The sequence below is a fragment of the Dermacentor albipictus genome, chromosome 4 (genome assembly GCF_038994185.2).
Source record: "Dermacentor albipictus isolate Rhodes 1998 colony chromosome 4, USDA_Dalb.pri_finalv2, whole genome shotgun sequence".
NCBI classification, from domain to species: domain Eukaryota; kingdom Metazoa; phylum Arthropoda; class Arachnida; order Ixodida; family Ixodidae; genus Dermacentor; species Dermacentor albipictus.
This window is the reverse complement of record NC_091824.1, coordinates 65,388,125-65,404,077: the sequence shown is the minus strand read 5'-3', so window position 1 is coordinate 65,404,077 and position 15,953 is coordinate 65,388,125. Positions and strand designations below refer to the sequence as shown.

Below are 15,953 nucleotides of genomic sequence, written 5' to 3'. Positions count from 1 at the left end.
ATTGGCGCTACGGCGGGCACTGAGTTTTGAACCTGTCATATATTACGCTATAACGAAAAATAGTTGTAGATAACACACTGCGGACCCGCAACATCTACGCCTTACTTGTGAAACGATTAGCACAACGTGCTGCCTCCGTAATTGCCCGAATTTTTGAGGGGCAGGAAGGCAGAACGGTTCTTGCTGTTGCCATTGTTGCAGAAGGGTTAGTTTACTAATGCAGGCCTACTGACTCCTCCCTTTAGCGTCTATTTTATCCATGCATGGAAACGTGCTCCATCGAGATTTTGCTGTCATTGTAAGTAGCTTAGGTCGTGCAACCGTCTTCCGTTTATAATTACTAGCTGTTTACTTTTGGCGCATGTTGCTTAAATGACCACCCCTTCACTTCCCCTTTCTTACAAACCCGCTAAATTACCTCAACTAGGAGTCCACTTATAAGGCTTTTTGCATGCGGAGGCATGTGCTTGGGCAGGGTAATGGGGACCACTTCAGCGTCTGGAAAAAAAGAAAGACAATATCATAGGAACACACCTTGTTGAAGCGTCTTTTTCCTCTCACACTGGAACAGTCACTGTCATTTTTAACCCGAACATGCCTTAAGCGCATTGCTGGTTCTCCCTGAAGGGTGCTAGGATTTTCTCAATAGGGATACTCGAATTGGGCTTGATTAATGCATCTTCCTTCCAAAGTATTCGATGTTTACTACTTAGAGCCCGTGTTTCGTCAAACCGCTGTAGATTGGTCTTCCATTATGCGGGTTAACTCTGACGACGGCTGTGCATGTGGCGTGGATGCAGTCTGTGCGTATTTAGAAAGAAGGCAGGGACGAGGCGAGAGGGCCGCGAGGGTGTTTACGTTCTATGTTTGGTCTCTTAAATGTAGGAAATGATGTACCTTCAGACCGCGAGACCGAAATGTGGATGAGTGTAGCTTGCCGCTGTCTTGATCGAGTGTCATTCAATATGTGTTAACCCTGGTGCGATAACCTCGGCTCCGTCATGTATTGCTAGTCTCAGGGAGCTGCTGACTTTAGCAATGAAAGTAAGCGTTAAAAAATAGTTAGTTAATCCGGAGTCCTCCACTATGCGGTGTCCCTTATATCCAATACTACGAGATTCTGGTACTTAACTACTCCAAATTAACACCCAACTCCTTCTGCGAAAATATCCCAGGCGAAGGCAGGAGCTGGAAACGCACAGAAGTGACGTATATAGTTGTTGTTTTTTTAATGCGAACAGCATTGTAGGCATTGTAAGAAGTTTTCTTCTGGCTAACCGAAAATGAGGGCCGATTCCGAAAGCAGTGCCGTCTAAATATATCTGCCTAAACTCTTTCACAACGCTCTTCAATAAAAAAAGTCATTTAAAACATCCCCAGAAGTAGTCCGGAATGTAACCCGCGTTATCACGAGTTCCTCACTCACAGGTGACGACTATCCAATGCGCTGCGCCACGAATGCTCGTGGGGAGGGAGGGATTAATTCTCAGTGCTCGCACGAACCGGCGCGCCACGGATCTAGGAGGCCATGCGGATACTTCGCGGGCGCACTGCTAGGTGGCGCAGCGCGCCCAGAGAGAACACAGAATGGAGGAAGAGGTCAGGAATGTTGGCAACCAGGTGTAGGGTAATTTCTAGTGTGAAAAGACAAACACGAGTCATCATAAAGAAAACGACAGAAGCAGAGACAGCGAATTTGGATACAAAGAATGGAAACAAGACCATGGAAAATTGCTAGAATGGTAAGAATGAAATTATAAGGGTAAATCTGCACGATAACACAAAGGGCAGTGCCTTGCTATTTGAGGCTCGAGCTGGTTGCTTAAGGACGAAAGCATACCGGAGCAAATATTCGCAACAACATGAGGCATGTGCATGCTGCAGAGAAAATCCGAAGGCCACTCAGCACATCCTTATGGAATGCGAAGGAATGCATCCAGTGAGACCCGTAGGTAACCATAACATTCCAGAAGCGCTTGGATTTCAAGTGGACGGAAGTATCACCAAGATAAGCAAGAGACGTTTAGAGTACTGGTGAAAAATAAAAGCAGGGAAGAGATTGATACGACCGGATCTGGTCCCGGCATAGGTAGCTGTGTACAAGGTAGCGCTATGAGGGAAAAAGTATTAAGTAAATGTATACAAGAAGTGTTAGGATGAAAAACATGTATAACATACCTCATTACACCAAGCAGGCTAGTTGACTATTTGTCCCCGCCTCGTTTCAAGAGAGGTGCCAACCAATCATCATCATCAGAAGTGCGCGAGAGGAGCCCTGCGGCAGTACAGGCCTCATAAATGGCGTATTCCTGTGCCTCCCATTTGGAGAAAACCAAGACGTTGACAGACCCCGCAATGGCGCGTTGCTATTCGCATACCTGGATAGCCATCGTAAGCGCGAGCGCTTCCCGAAATTTTTAAGCAAATACTACTGCAGTTGCGGTGATGGCCAGCGCACTCTCATTATAAGTGGATACGTCTGCGTCGCCGTCGCGTGTGGAAAAACTGTTCATAAGAGGCTGCAGCTATACCGTAGGACATTTAGGGACACGTCGACTTCCCGCACTTACATTGGTACATGTAGTCCCTGTCGACCCAGTGGTCAAGGTTGGTTTTCGCCGAGTAGATGGACATTGGCGTGTGGCGGACGTACAGCACGTACGCCAGGATCCCCAGCGACCAGTAGTCGGATGTGCGATCTGTGTTGCAGCGTTACAAAGCGCATGTGCGAACGTCACCAAGCTCGTTAAAACAACAACATGTCTACATGAAATTAAAAGGAGCACATTATACAAAAGTGTAGCAGAAGAGCAGTTCAGTAGTGGGACTAAAAAATTGACCTGGTCCTGGCCGGAAAATCGAACCTACCATTGTGACCTGCGAAGGTGACCAACGTGTCAGTGACCTCAGCGTGACGACAAAAGTGACCGACGTAACTACAGCCACAGGTCGTGCCGGGAGTTCCTATCGGTCCAACATTCGACATGTGCTGGAATGACTTGATAGTGTCGTGACTCATTTCAGATTTATTTTCTGACTTGTGCGGGTGTTCAAATGCTGAAAACTGAGTATTAATTGGATAGGCCTTGCTATTCGAATCGTGTCCGATGAAAATATTAACCATTCAAAAGTGTAAAGTATTCGTCTATGTCGAAAAAAGAAAGGGAGCTTTACACTTCCCTTTACCTATAAAAACAAAAATATTCAATAGTCGGAAGTCACCTTTCTTCAACATTCGTATTCGCATAGACCCGGAAAATTCACTATTCTAGCACCCCTGCTATTTTGAGTTGCTTAGTGGCTATGGTATTGCGCTGCTAAGTATGAGGTCGCGGGATCCAATCCCGGCCACGGCGGCCGGATTTATATGGGGGCGAAATGGAAACACGCCCGTGTGCTTACATTTAGGTGCACGTTACAGAACCCTAGATGGTAAAAATTAATCCCGAGTTTCTCACTATAGCGTGCCTCATAATCAGGTCGTGGTTTTGTCACGTAAAAGGTCACAATTTGTATTCGCTTACATCGACAATCGCCGCCAATAGTTTCTGCACACTGTATTTGGTTCTAACAAACCCTCAAAGTATGCGGCCCTTCCCAGGCGCTAGCAGTGTGTGTGTGAAGTGATTTTAGGAAAGGAAAAGGAAGAGATGAGTGCAGCGCCGTAAATGTCACTCACAGGAGGACACCTCAACAGCACTGCACTAGCCACATACTCATACAAAATTAAAATCTTGGCAGTTTCGTTCAATGGGCGAGGCTGAGAAGGCGATAGTATGATAAGAGTTGCGCTCGAACCAACAGGACAGTGCTCTAACAATGCATCACTCAAAACGATTTCTGCGCTGCCGAAACAGCACCCTGTGGAGGCCATGCGTCTCACAACGATCACGGGATTAGTATCGCTGCCAATGGCATTGAAGGCATCGCACCTCTACTGTGCTCAAGATGAGAACGATGGAAAACAACCAGCCTTTGTCACAGAACATTAGATAGCTTTAGCTTCACGTTTGCTGTCTGTTCCTATCAGACCAGTGTCATCAGTGCGTGCAACACGGCGCACGCAGGCTATGCGGCGCTTATAGCGTTGTGCGCTGGTCTGCGCATAACGCTATAACAGCAGCAGGGGAAGGCAGAACACCGATTCGGTTCCCGTGCAGAGCCGACTGAGCGACGGCGGTAACATGTTCCTTCTTTCTTTCAAGCATACGATCGCCCCCTTGGACATAAGCCTTCATGAAAATTTAGCGGAACCTGACGGTGCGCACGCTTGGCTTGGCTTGATCGCTTTTGCAGCCAAACGCACTCCATGTGGCTCACGCCTCTGGAAACATAACCCTCCGTGCGCGGGACGCACATGCACCGTCAGTATGGCGGCGCCAAGGGGTGGGTGTAGGCGCTCCTAGAGTATCCGTATAATTGCAATAACAATATTCAGCTGCCATTGGAACTGGAGCACCCGTGCGTTTCTACCGCTCTACAGCATGACACCTTGCGCGTCAATTCCGGTGGTTATACCTAACAGGGTTCAACAAGTATTCGCACTGCTTTGAGAGCACGCATTTCTGCAGAACGAGGTCAAACATCGCGCAGTTAGGAAAAGTAAAACAGGCGCGTTACCGTACACTTCCATCCTTAGAACTTCCGGCGCCATATAGGGTATCGAGCCAACCCGGCTGCTCGACGTTTTGCCAACCTGCGGAGACGGAGACCCAACGCCGAGATAAATCTCAGCCACTCCTAAAGCATTTTTTTTTCAATGCTGCTGTCGCTGTACTAGACCATTTCTGCGTTATTTTCGGCCAATCTTGCAGACGGAAAAGATTGGCCGACTTTTTTCTCCTGACCCTTATCGGTGAGTTTGAATGTTGTGATTATATTTTTGGGTCCTTTATGGCTTATCAAGTTGACGTTCACGCTATGGTATGGACGTTTCTGGCATTACAAAGAAAAGCATTTTATCTGTCCCGACTAAACTATTGTCTCTCTTTAGCATCACTGCAAATGGACAATGTATACGATGCATGCAGAAAATACTGCGGCCACATTGGTCGCCACTCACCGAGCAGAAGGCGAAGTCGAAGAGTCGCGCGACGCCGGTCATGTCGATGAGGATCGTCGTCGGCGAGATGTTGCGGTACATCATGTCTGCACGACAAAAGCGCTACATGAAGCAGCTGCATAGGCTGCACCGATGCCAGCTGCATACTAGTGTGATAACAATGATGATGTTTTTTTTGGCATTCGCTTCGAAACGGGGCGGCGACAAATAGTCCCATGTAACCTGCTTGAGGCAGTCAACTTATATATATCTATAGGCCAAGCATTTTGTCTATGTCTCCTGAATATTTGCTTTCATACAACATATCCGCCTTCTACGGATTAGGTCCTATTAATTTATTCCCTGCTTACTCTAAACATATCTTGCTCATCTCGATTGTCGCCTGCAGTTAATGCTTCCATCCGCTTTATCTCCCAGAGACACTGACATAGCCAGGGCGAGGCATACCGGACTCGTGACCCTCCCCCTCCACCTTACATGAGTGAGGTAGTGGTCGAATATTGCCCCAGAGAGGTCAATTCCTGTTCTGGTGAGGGAGCCTTCCAAATTGATAACCTGGACCAGAAAAGCACCGCTGGCTATCTGCATTTTCCTCTGTAGCGGCAGCAGCATCGGCGTCGCATGAGAGTTAAGTAGACGCTCGCCTCCACACCAGACACGAGCGGCTGGTACGCTCCGGCACGGGCTAGCGTTCCGAACGCGATTAAAAAAAGAATGCTACGCTTAGAGATCGAGTGTCCGTTCTTCCTCTCCCGCGAGAGTCCGAGACTTTACCGGTCTACGTGGTCGCTCGTCGCCAGAACTTTTTTGCCAGGATCAGGCGCCACTCCAAGGCTGAAAAATTTAGCGGCCTAATTGTTCAGCGCTAACTGTTTTATTACGATAGTAGTTATGTGGGCACTCCAGGCGAGTTTATGCCGTCGCAGTGAGGTTGCGCATAAAGTTTAAGGGCGAGAAAATTGCCCCCGCGCGTCGTATGCTGTACGTCCGAGTGAAAGCGTCCGTAGGTGAGCCGACAATTGCAGCAAAATGTCGCGCACGTAAGGGAGGGAAGCGGGCAGGAGGCGCGCCGTCTTGCGTCGCACGCAAGGATACGAGGGGAGGGGAGGGAGGACGTGGAGGGGCGTTCTACTTCGGGCGTCCCGGCGCCCGAAGTAGAACTGCGACATGAATAGAGCACGCCGCGCCCTCTGTTTTCGCGGTTTAGTTTGCGTTGCTGCGAGACGCGGCACGAAGGTCAATTCGCTCTCTGCTGCTGCCGCGCTTCCTCACTCCGGCGTTTTCGACAGCGAGTTTCCAGGGTCATCGAGTGAGATGTGCTCATGTTTGCTTGTGCGCGCGTGACACCATGCTTGTTAATTTAGCTACTATGCCTATGCTTGCAAGTTTATACAGACAATAAATCTTCTATCCTTACTTCGTATAGTGTCCACTAATATTCTATCGCAATCGATGCTTCGCCTTTAGGGCAAAACTGCGACATTAGGTTTTATGGTGCCCTCCATTTGCTAAGCAGTTTGCCTTTAAAACCTCCGCGGTCCGACTCTACAAGTTTCGCGTCATCTTTCGATATTCAAAACTACCCTAGTAGAAGTTCCACTGCAGGTTACTGGCTTTGGTACCAGTTAAATTTGAACTATATATAACCGTGCACATCCGAATGAATTCAGCGCCGTACTTACAGAAAATCTTTCAGACCGCGCTCAGCACACGAATGAACGATACCCATTTGTCGTGGTTACGCCTTCAAAAATGAAAGCTCAGCACACCTCGGTCGTGGATGTACTTGAGCGCGTATGTGACGTTGGCGACGATGTTCACGATGACGTCATCTCTCAGCGCGCCTTCTTCGAGAAGCGATTGGAGTGTGCATCCCTCGTAGTACTCGGCCACGAAACAGTAACTGCGCAGTAAACGCGAGGCACACGCTGCAGTGCTTCCGAATAACTCAGGTGCAGCATGTTTTCATAGTACGTCGATGAGTAGCCGTGAAGGGCGGGAAAACCTGGGACAAGATTTAATAAGGATTCTACCCCAACCCCCGTTTTCTTTCTTTCACCCTTCGTTACTTCTTCGCGTGGTGTTGGGCTGCTAAGCACGATGTCGCGAGATCGAATCCCGTTCACGGCGGCTGCATGTCGATAGGTGCGAGATGCGAAAAACACCCGTGTACTTAGATTTAGGTGCACATCGAAAAAACCCTGGCGCTCCTAATTTCCGGAGTCCTTCCCTACGGCGTGCCTCATAATCAGATCGTGGCTTGGGCACGTAAAACCCCATAATTTGATTTTTTTTTTGCTTTTTCGCACACCACCTTGTTGTCTTGATCGCCGACATCAGCCTTCCGAAGCAAATGATGACAGGAAAATAAACGGAAGAAAGAGTATATATGAATTGCCACAAAATGCGGATCCTTCGATAGTGTCTTGTAACGGTTCAAACCTTTTTTTGTTGTTTTTTTTTCCTCTAGTTCGTTTCGCTCTTCGTCATATCTGCTTGTACATCGCTGCACCACCGTTATCGCCGGGATCGGCAGCATAGCGTGAGAGACGATTAAGAAAGAAGAAAGATTTGGTGAAATAATAAAGTTGCTCGTTGCAAAATGCAACCGCAGGTTTCTGCTTAATAGCGCCTTACCATAGCGGCGTTTTAAAATACGCCTTGAGGCCCACGACGAACTGGCAGTCAGACACGGCCTCCCAGACCTTGCGCTCTCGGGTGATGTCAGCCTTTTTCTGCAGCAGCGAGAGAAACTCCGAGTTTAGATACGGTGACGCTTAAAGACTCATCAGAAACTTAATCAGACTCATGAGCACACCCGGCTAAATTCTATGTTCGTTTGTGCGCGGAACGCTTGGGAGAAGTGAAATCGCGACGCGCAAGCGTGCATGTTACGTGGTGTTTTTTTTCTTTTTTGTTTGTTTGTTTTCGCGGGCATCCGCAGTAAGCTGAAGAACACTAATACTTAATAAATAGAAAGTTAGAAACTTTCTAATCGGACGTCTCGCAAAGTGTTCTACAAAGTTCTAATTGGCAATTTTTCCCTAGCTTGGTTACTTCAGAAGTTTGGTAATTAACCTTGGCTAATTATCTAATTAAGCAAAATTTCAAAAAATAGCTTGACCCACTACATGCAAAAGTGAGCAACATGCATTTAGTCGCGTCGTCTTAGAGTGCATCGGCACATTTTTACACTCTGGCTAAAGTTAGCTGAAACACTCTGTATATGCTATACGCACTGGCTAACCCGCCCAGGGTTATACATACATATACAACATATATCTTGCATTTTAACAAATCATGGAGAGTTATTCATGAGAATTCATGAGAATTCATGAAATCATGAGAATTATTTCACGTTAGAAAAAGAAGGCGACATTTGCATCAGTCAGCCTTCCGCAAGCTCGTCTTTCTTTGGGTGCCAGCGTTCTCTTTTCGGCTTTTTTTTATTTCTAGGTGCAGGCTGTTTCTACCAGTTACTGAAAGTACAGGGTTATTCCAGTTTTCTCATACTTAAATTGGCAGCCCAAAATTTTTTTGTCGACTTGCTTGCATGTTTGCTTAAGCCAAAACGAAACGGTGTCGGTAGGAGAGAAGGCCATTCTTCAATTTCTTAGACGCCAATAAGTGACGCTATAAATTGCCTCATGGACATACCTTAGAAACACTTCCTTTTCGAAGAGTTTTAAAATCGCGTCAAGCACACTTAAAGGTTGTTAATGAAACGAAATGTGGGCGAGACAGATGACGATTATTGTTTAAGGACAAAATACAACCCAAAGGGTGTACAGCGCTTTGTTATAAAGGAGTCAGACTGCACATATATACCGATCTGAAGCGCCTCTTCCAGACGATCTTGAGGATGGCCCACTCTCCAGAGAAGGTGTGCCGGGCGCTGCAGACCAGGTCCTGCTTGCGCGTGCGCAGAATGTCGATGACGACGATCCTCGAGAAGGACCACTCGCGCAGGCTCTCCAGCCGCGGCTTCTCCTGTGCGCACGCCGCACTCGACTTTTGTAATCGAGGTTCGCAGATAAGGTGAACGCAGGCGCTCGACGAAAAGCAGACGAAGCCGCGTACAATGCGACAAAGCCGAGTTACCCGCTAGACATGATGGGCACGCGTGAACAAACATAAAACATGCAAAGTGGCTTCACAAACTGGGAAGGAAGCGGACGGGACAAGACATATCGCAATAGTGCTCGTTTCGTTCACATTTCTTTCCTAAAGTTGTGCTTCCATGTAATCAAAATGACGACAAAACCTCGTCGGATCGGGATGGAACGTACTGAGAGATGAATACACAACACTAACCACAAAAGCTTTAGTAAGGATAACATGTGTGCGATTCTGCTAGCAATGGCGCGTTCGTTTATGTCGGCAAAAGCGAACATTTCGAAGAGGTGGTTCAAGCAGCATCTAAGCGACGTCCAAGCAGCTACACCTGTTCCTCGAGTGTGCTTGCTGAGCATTTTTTTTTTCTTCAGGTCATCACACTAACGGGGAGCAGGCACAAAGCGATCGCGGAAGAAAATAATCTAAGAATTCTTTATATATAATTGCCACACATACAAAGGGCGGTGAACACTATCACCGGCATGATGATAATTAGCCGCCATGTATTCGCTAGGTGTCTCGGTCAGCCTGCACGACATACTTATGTGGATGTTTCGGCGTTTTATAGTCTCATTGTGAGCAAGCCTGCCATGTGGGAACGTTACTAAATCTCTTGTTGTTGGTGTTTGCCACCTGTAGTCTCTTCCCATGCGTCTGTGTCAATCATTGTCTTCTTGATCGTTCACATCGATGACATCTCACTAACAATAGTAACGATTGAAGGTTTTACTTGTTACACGAGTGATTAGTCAACCTACTTTTACAACTTACTGTCGTTTACGCGAGGCTTTTCTAGCTATGGGTAAATTTACTCCAGAGCAATATTCCTCCTAAACGCGGCCCCATGCTACCTCTCAGCAGTTAATATAAGTTATCCCAATTTGCTAAAGCAAAAAAACACGGAGAGTGAGAAAGAGAGAGAGAGAGGCACCATCTAACCGCGCCTAATATTACAATCATGTTATTGAACAACGCATACTCTAACTTTTGTGATTACCGTACACGCGATATCTGAAAATATCCTTACATCTTAAGCAGATATTCATTACTCGAAAACTCCAAATATGTTGCTGAAGAAATGGAATTAGTGAGTTGTTTCAAACTGATACCTATAAATGAGCTTTTCTGTACATGTTTTGATGATAGCGCAAATAAATAAATGAGTAAGTAAATTAAAAAGCAAATAAATACGAAATCGCGCTTGCGATGAACTGGGCCCTCATTCACAAAACGCTCTTTCGCTACAATTCCCTCCCTATGGCGGAAGTATCAGCGAAAGGTGAGCGCCCAATGGCAGGCGGCGCTTACGAACGAAAAACATTGGCGAATTCGGCCCACGAATCGTTTCCGACTGGGCACGCTCACCACCATCTGCGAGAAGACGGAGAACGTCTTCCAGCTGGAGAGCTTGGACCTTATGCTCATGTGGCTGCGCTCGTCGTCCTTCTCGAACGCGCTCTGGCTGAGCGAGCCCGGGTGGCTCTGGCTGAGCCGGCTCGGTATGAGGCGAGACAGGAAGCGCATCTTGGGCCCCCGGGGGTCGCGCCGGTTCGAGACGGCCGTCGTGTCGGAGTCCATCATCGCCACCTCTTCCCGGGAGCCCGCTCGCTCCAGCGTCACCGTGGGGAGGTTGAGCAGCGGTGGAGGGGGCACCTGCGTGTCGCCGCCAAGCCTTGGCAACGGTTCCGCCGACGGAGCTGCAGAGCCGCACGCTTTTTTCCTTTTTACCTAACTGAAACCCGCGGCGTTCCCGCTTTTGCTTATTACGTATAGGAAGGAAGGAAATCAACTTTATTCGAGGTCCTGCAGGCCACGAGAGCTTTGGGCTCTCATGGAGTGGGCGTCTCCCACGACGGAACCAGGAGGTTGAGTTTTCTGGCATGCGTCGTGGACCTGCTGGACGGCCCAGAGTTGGGGAATTGGGGGATTTGTAGGAAGCATTTTGTGGGAAAGTGCAAAAATTACTTTAGCTAACGCGCATCGTCTGTGACGACGATTTTTCCCGCGGCGCATACAATGTCGTTTTCGATTACGTGCTCCGCGCCACTTACACAGCTAAGCAGACGCTTCCTTTTCGCCGCACTGCAGCCATGAAAATAATCGCCAAGCGCATCGATCTTCTTAAAGGCAAATAACACACACACACACACACACACACACACACACACACACACACACACACACACACACAAACACACACACACACAAACACACACACAAACACAAACACAAACACAAACACAAACACACACACACACACACACAAACACACACAAACACAAACACAAACACACACACACACACACACACACACACACACACACACACACACACACACACACACACACACGTACAGTGCAAGAGGCAATCAAGGCGCTGTGAAGGAGAGAAGGGAGAGATGTACACTCGCTAGTAGAATTTTACCCCGCATGCGGTGCTCTCACGCCAGCGCGACAGGTGTGAGTGTGGGCTGGTAGTGTGTTAAGGTATTTGTAAAGAAAAAACATTGATTTACAGTGGAGAAAAAGAACTAGGAAGCTTACCAGCAAGTATGTGGCCTGTAAGGCGAGCAATACTGCAACATAGAACGTCAAGCGGGAAGTCAGAGAGGCTGAAATAATCTCGTGAGTGGTGGCATTGGAAAATAAACCTGCCATGAGTAACTATACATAAGAGGAAAAAAAAACGAAATCAGGAAAGGAACAATTTATGATAAGTCAGAGGGAAGCTTATTACTTTTCGAAGCGAGATCAGGATGCCTTAGAACACGCACCTATAAAGCGAGATATAAGAAGCAAAAGTAAGCATGTGCTTGCTGCGGTAAAGCTAGGGAAACGATGGAGCATGTTTCATTAGAATGTGAAAATATCTGCCAACCGGTCGATTTAAGCCCTTGGGTTAAGCGAGAACAGGGGCAAAGTAAACATGTCCACAATAGAGATTAGTAAGAGACGATTGGAAGATTGGTGGAAGTGGGGAAACGACAAAAAATGGAGACGTACAAACACAAAGCCCAAATAGGGGATCAGAAAATTTGGTTATGGGAATTCATAGTGTGTTTTTTTTCTTTCTCTTTTGTTTCTTTTTTTTACCTAGGTAGGACATTCGGCAGTATAATAGCGAGAGCTTGGTGGCGCAGCCCACCACCCCGTTCCAAAGGTGACGCTCATAACATCCATCCATTCATCGACAGCGCCGCTCGGCGGTGCCGTTCTTGTCTATAGCTGCAAAGCTACCGCGGCGGGCACAGAAGTGTTTGACTGTCGACCCCTTCCGCCGTGTCGCCTGAACCCTGCGGTGCGCTTTAATTATTCTTCATCAACATCATCATCAAAAGCAGCAGCACCAGCAGCAGCAGCCTGTTTTATGTCCACTGCAGGACGAATGCCTCTCCCTGCGATCTCCAATTACCCCTGTCCTGCGCCAGCCGATCTCAACTAGCGCCCGCGAATTTCCTAATTTTATCGCTCCACCTTGTCTTCTGCCGTCCTCGACTGCGTTTCCCTTCTCTTGATACCCATTCTGTAACCCTAATGGTCCAACGGTTATCTAACCGGCGCATTCCACGACCTGCCCAGCTCCATTTTAATGTCAATGAGAATATCGGCTATACCCGTTTGCTCTCTGATCAAAACCGCTCTTTCTGTCTCTTAACGTTATGCCTAGTATTCTTCGTTCGATCACTCTTAGCGCGGTCCTTAACTTGGTCTCAAGCTTCTTTGTCAATCACCAAGTCTCTGCCCCATATGTCAGCGCTGGTAAAATTCACTGATTGTACACCTTCCTTTTGAATAATAATGCTAAGCTTCCACTCAGGAGCTAACAATGCCTGCCGTATGCGATCCAACCCATCTTTATTCTTCTATGAATTTCCTTCTCATGATCAGGGTTCCCTGTGAGGAAATGGCCTAGGTAAACGTACCCCTTCACAAACTCTAGAGGTTGACTGGCGATCTTGAACTCTTGTTCCCTTGCCCGGCTATTCATCATTATCTTTGTCTTCTGCATATTAATCTTCAACTCCACTCTCACGCTCTCTCTGTTAATGTCCTCAATCATTTGTTGTAATTCGTCTGCATTGTTGCTGAATAGAACAATGTCATCGGCAAACCGAAGGTTCCTGAGATATTCGCCCTTGATCCTTACTCCTAAGCTTTCCCAGTTTAATAGCTTGAATACTTCTTCCAAGCACGCAGTGAACAGCGTCGGAGAGATTGTGTCTCCCTGTCTGATCCCTTTCTTTATAGGTATCTTCCTGCTTTTCTTGTGTAGAATTAAGGTACCTGTGGAACCTCTATAGATATTTTTCAAGGTACTTACGTAAGCGGTCTGCACTCCTTGATTACATAATGCCTCTATGAATGCTGGTATCTCTACTGAATCAAATGTCTTTTCGTAGTCTATGAAAGCCATATAGAGAGGCTTGTATTGTACTCTGCGGATTTCTCGATAACCGGATTTATGACATGGATGTGATCGATTGTAGAGTATCCCTTCTTTAAGCCAGCCTGTTCCCTTGATTGACTAAAGCCGAGCGTTGCGCTTACTCTATTGGAGATTATTTTGGTAAATATTTTATATAAAACTGGGAGCAAGCAAACGGGCCTATGATTTTTCAATTTTTTAACGTCTCCCTTTTTGTGGATTAGTATAATGTTTGCATTCTTCCTATTTTCTAGGGCCCTTGCAGTCGATAGGCACTTCATATAAAGAGCCGCTTGTTTTCCAAGGATTATGTCTCCTCAATCTTTGATTAAATCGACTGTTATTCAATCTTCTCCTGCCACTCTTCCTCGTTTCATGTCTTGCAAGGCCCTTCTGACCTCATCGCTACTTACAGGAGTTTGTGTCCTGTTCATTACTGTTTCTAATTGAGGTATCCTGACTCCTCTGGGTACTGTACAGGTCAGTACAGAATTCTTCCGCTGTTTCTACTATATCTTCTAGATTGCTGATGATATTACCCTGCTTATCTTTCAGTGCGTACATCTTGGTTTGTCATACGCCAAGTTTCCTTCTCATTTCATAAAAAAATTAAATTATGGGGTTTTACGTGCCAAAACCACTTTCTGATTATGAGACACGCCGTAGTGGAGGACTCCGGAAATTTCGACCACCTGGGGTTCTTTAACGTGCACCTAAATCTAAGTACACGGGTGTTTTCGCATTTCGCCCCCATCGAAATGCGGCCGCCGTGGCCGGGATTCGATCCCGCGACCTCGTGCTCAGCAGCCTAACACCATAGCCACTGAGCAACCACGGCGGGTTCCTTCTCAATTTCAGGCTACATCCATTTTTACGGCCTCTTCAGTCTTTCTCACGTTATAATTTCGAATATCACTTATTTTCGTCTTGTTGATCAGTTTTGACAGTTCCGCAAATTCTATCTTATCTCTTGTGTTGGGCACTTTCATTTGGTGTCGTTTCTTTTTAGGTCCTTTGTTACTTGGGAGAGCTTGCCTACTGGTTGCCTTGGTGCCTTGCTTCCCGCTTCAATTGCTGCCTCTGAAGCCAGCCTCGTTACGGTTTCATTCATTACCTCTATGTCATCATCATCATCTCTGTTCTAAGGCTGCATATTTATTTGCAAGTACCAGACTAAATGTGTCTGCTTTTACCCTTACGGCCTCTAAGTTGACCTGTTTCTTCTTGACCAATTTTACTCTTTGCCTCTTCAAATTGAGGTGAATCCTAGCTTACACTAATCTATAATCACTACACTTTACCCTACCTAACACTTCTACAACTAACACTTCTGCACTATGCTGGGATCACCAGAAAGTATATATATAATTGGATTTCTTGTTTCACCATTAGGGCTTTTCTAGGTCCACTTTCTTTTGTTACGCTTCTTGAAAAAGGTGTTCATTATTCGTAGCTTATTATTCCTTTCTGCGAATTCTACCAGCATCTCTCCTCTAGGGTTCCCAGAATCAGCGCCGTAGTTGCCAATTGCTTGTTTACCACCATGCTTTTCCCCACTTTTGCATTGAAGTCACCCATTACTACAGTATACTGAGTTTGCACTTTTCTCATCACTAATTCAACATCTTCATAAAGCCGACCTACTTCATCGTCATCGTGACTGGACGTTAGAGCGTAGGCTTGTGCTATCTTTAATTTATACATCTTATTAAGTTTGATTATGACTACAGCCACCCTCTCATTATTGCTGTAGAATTCGTCAATGTTGCCCGCTATGCCCTTTTGGATTAGGAATCCTACCCCATATTGCTTCTTAACTGGTAGACCTCTAAAGCAGAGGACATGTCCATTATTCAGAAATGTATAAGCCTCACCCGTTCTTCTAATCTCACTAAGGCCGATGATATCCCAAACAATGTCTGATGTGCTCCTCAAAAGTCCTGCTAAGCTAGCCTCACTCCACAGAGTTCGGCAATTAAAGGTTGACGGTTTGACGGGTCAGTTTCCATTGGCGGCCTGTCTGGAGCCAGAGATTCTTAGCACCCTCTGCTGCGTTACAGGTCTGACCGCCGCCTTGATCAGGTGCTCCGCCGCTGCTGGGAGCTGATGGCCATGGGTTAATGGCAGGAATCATTCGGGAGGTAGTGGCCGAATACTGCATCACGAAGGTTAATTCCTGTTCTGGTGAGGGAGTGTCTTTGTTGAAGCTTAGTGCACCTTTCTAATTTGGTTGTACCTGGATTAGCATAGTCCCACTCGCTCTAGGCATCTTTGATGGTGTCAGGTGTCACTCCAAGCCTGCATGCGGCTCTGCTTCTGCACGCCCTGCGTAGTTTCTCCGGTAGACATA

At 46.8% G+C, this 15,953-nt stretch overlaps 1 protein-coding gene across 9 annotated transcripts in view; it reads right to left on the bottom strand.

Annotated features, from left to right (window-relative positions):
• LOC139059127 (beta-adrenergic receptor kinase 1-like) overlaps positions 1-15,953 on the bottom strand; it is a 56,843-nt gene that overhangs the window by 17,903 nt on the left and 22,987 nt on the right. For 5 of the 9 annotated variants that reach the window (XR_011513938.1, XR_011513937.1, XM_070537059.1 and 2 more), the window contains 8 exons: positions 10,544-10,831; positions 8,891-9,052; positions 7,700-7,797; positions 6,832-6,965; positions 5,063-5,148; positions 4,621-4,696; positions 2,571-2,699; positions 419-498 (listed from right to left, as the gene is read on the bottom strand). Coding sequence is in view for 3 of the 9 variants with exons in the window: in XM_070537059.1 (XP_070393160.1) it covers positions 419-498; positions 2,571-2,699; positions 4,621-4,696; positions 5,063-5,148; positions 6,832-6,965; positions 7,700-7,797; positions 8,891-9,052; positions 10,544-10,831 (1,053 nt within the window). In the remaining 6 variants the exon portion in view is untranslated. The remainder of the gene's footprint in view (positions 1-418; positions 499-2,570; positions 2,700-4,620; positions 4,697-5,062; positions 5,149-6,831; positions 6,966-7,699; positions 7,798-8,890; positions 9,053-10,543; positions 10,832-15,953) is intronic. The other 4 variants (XR_011513941.1, XR_011513939.1, XR_011513940.1 and 1 more) reach the window with 2 other exon arrangements.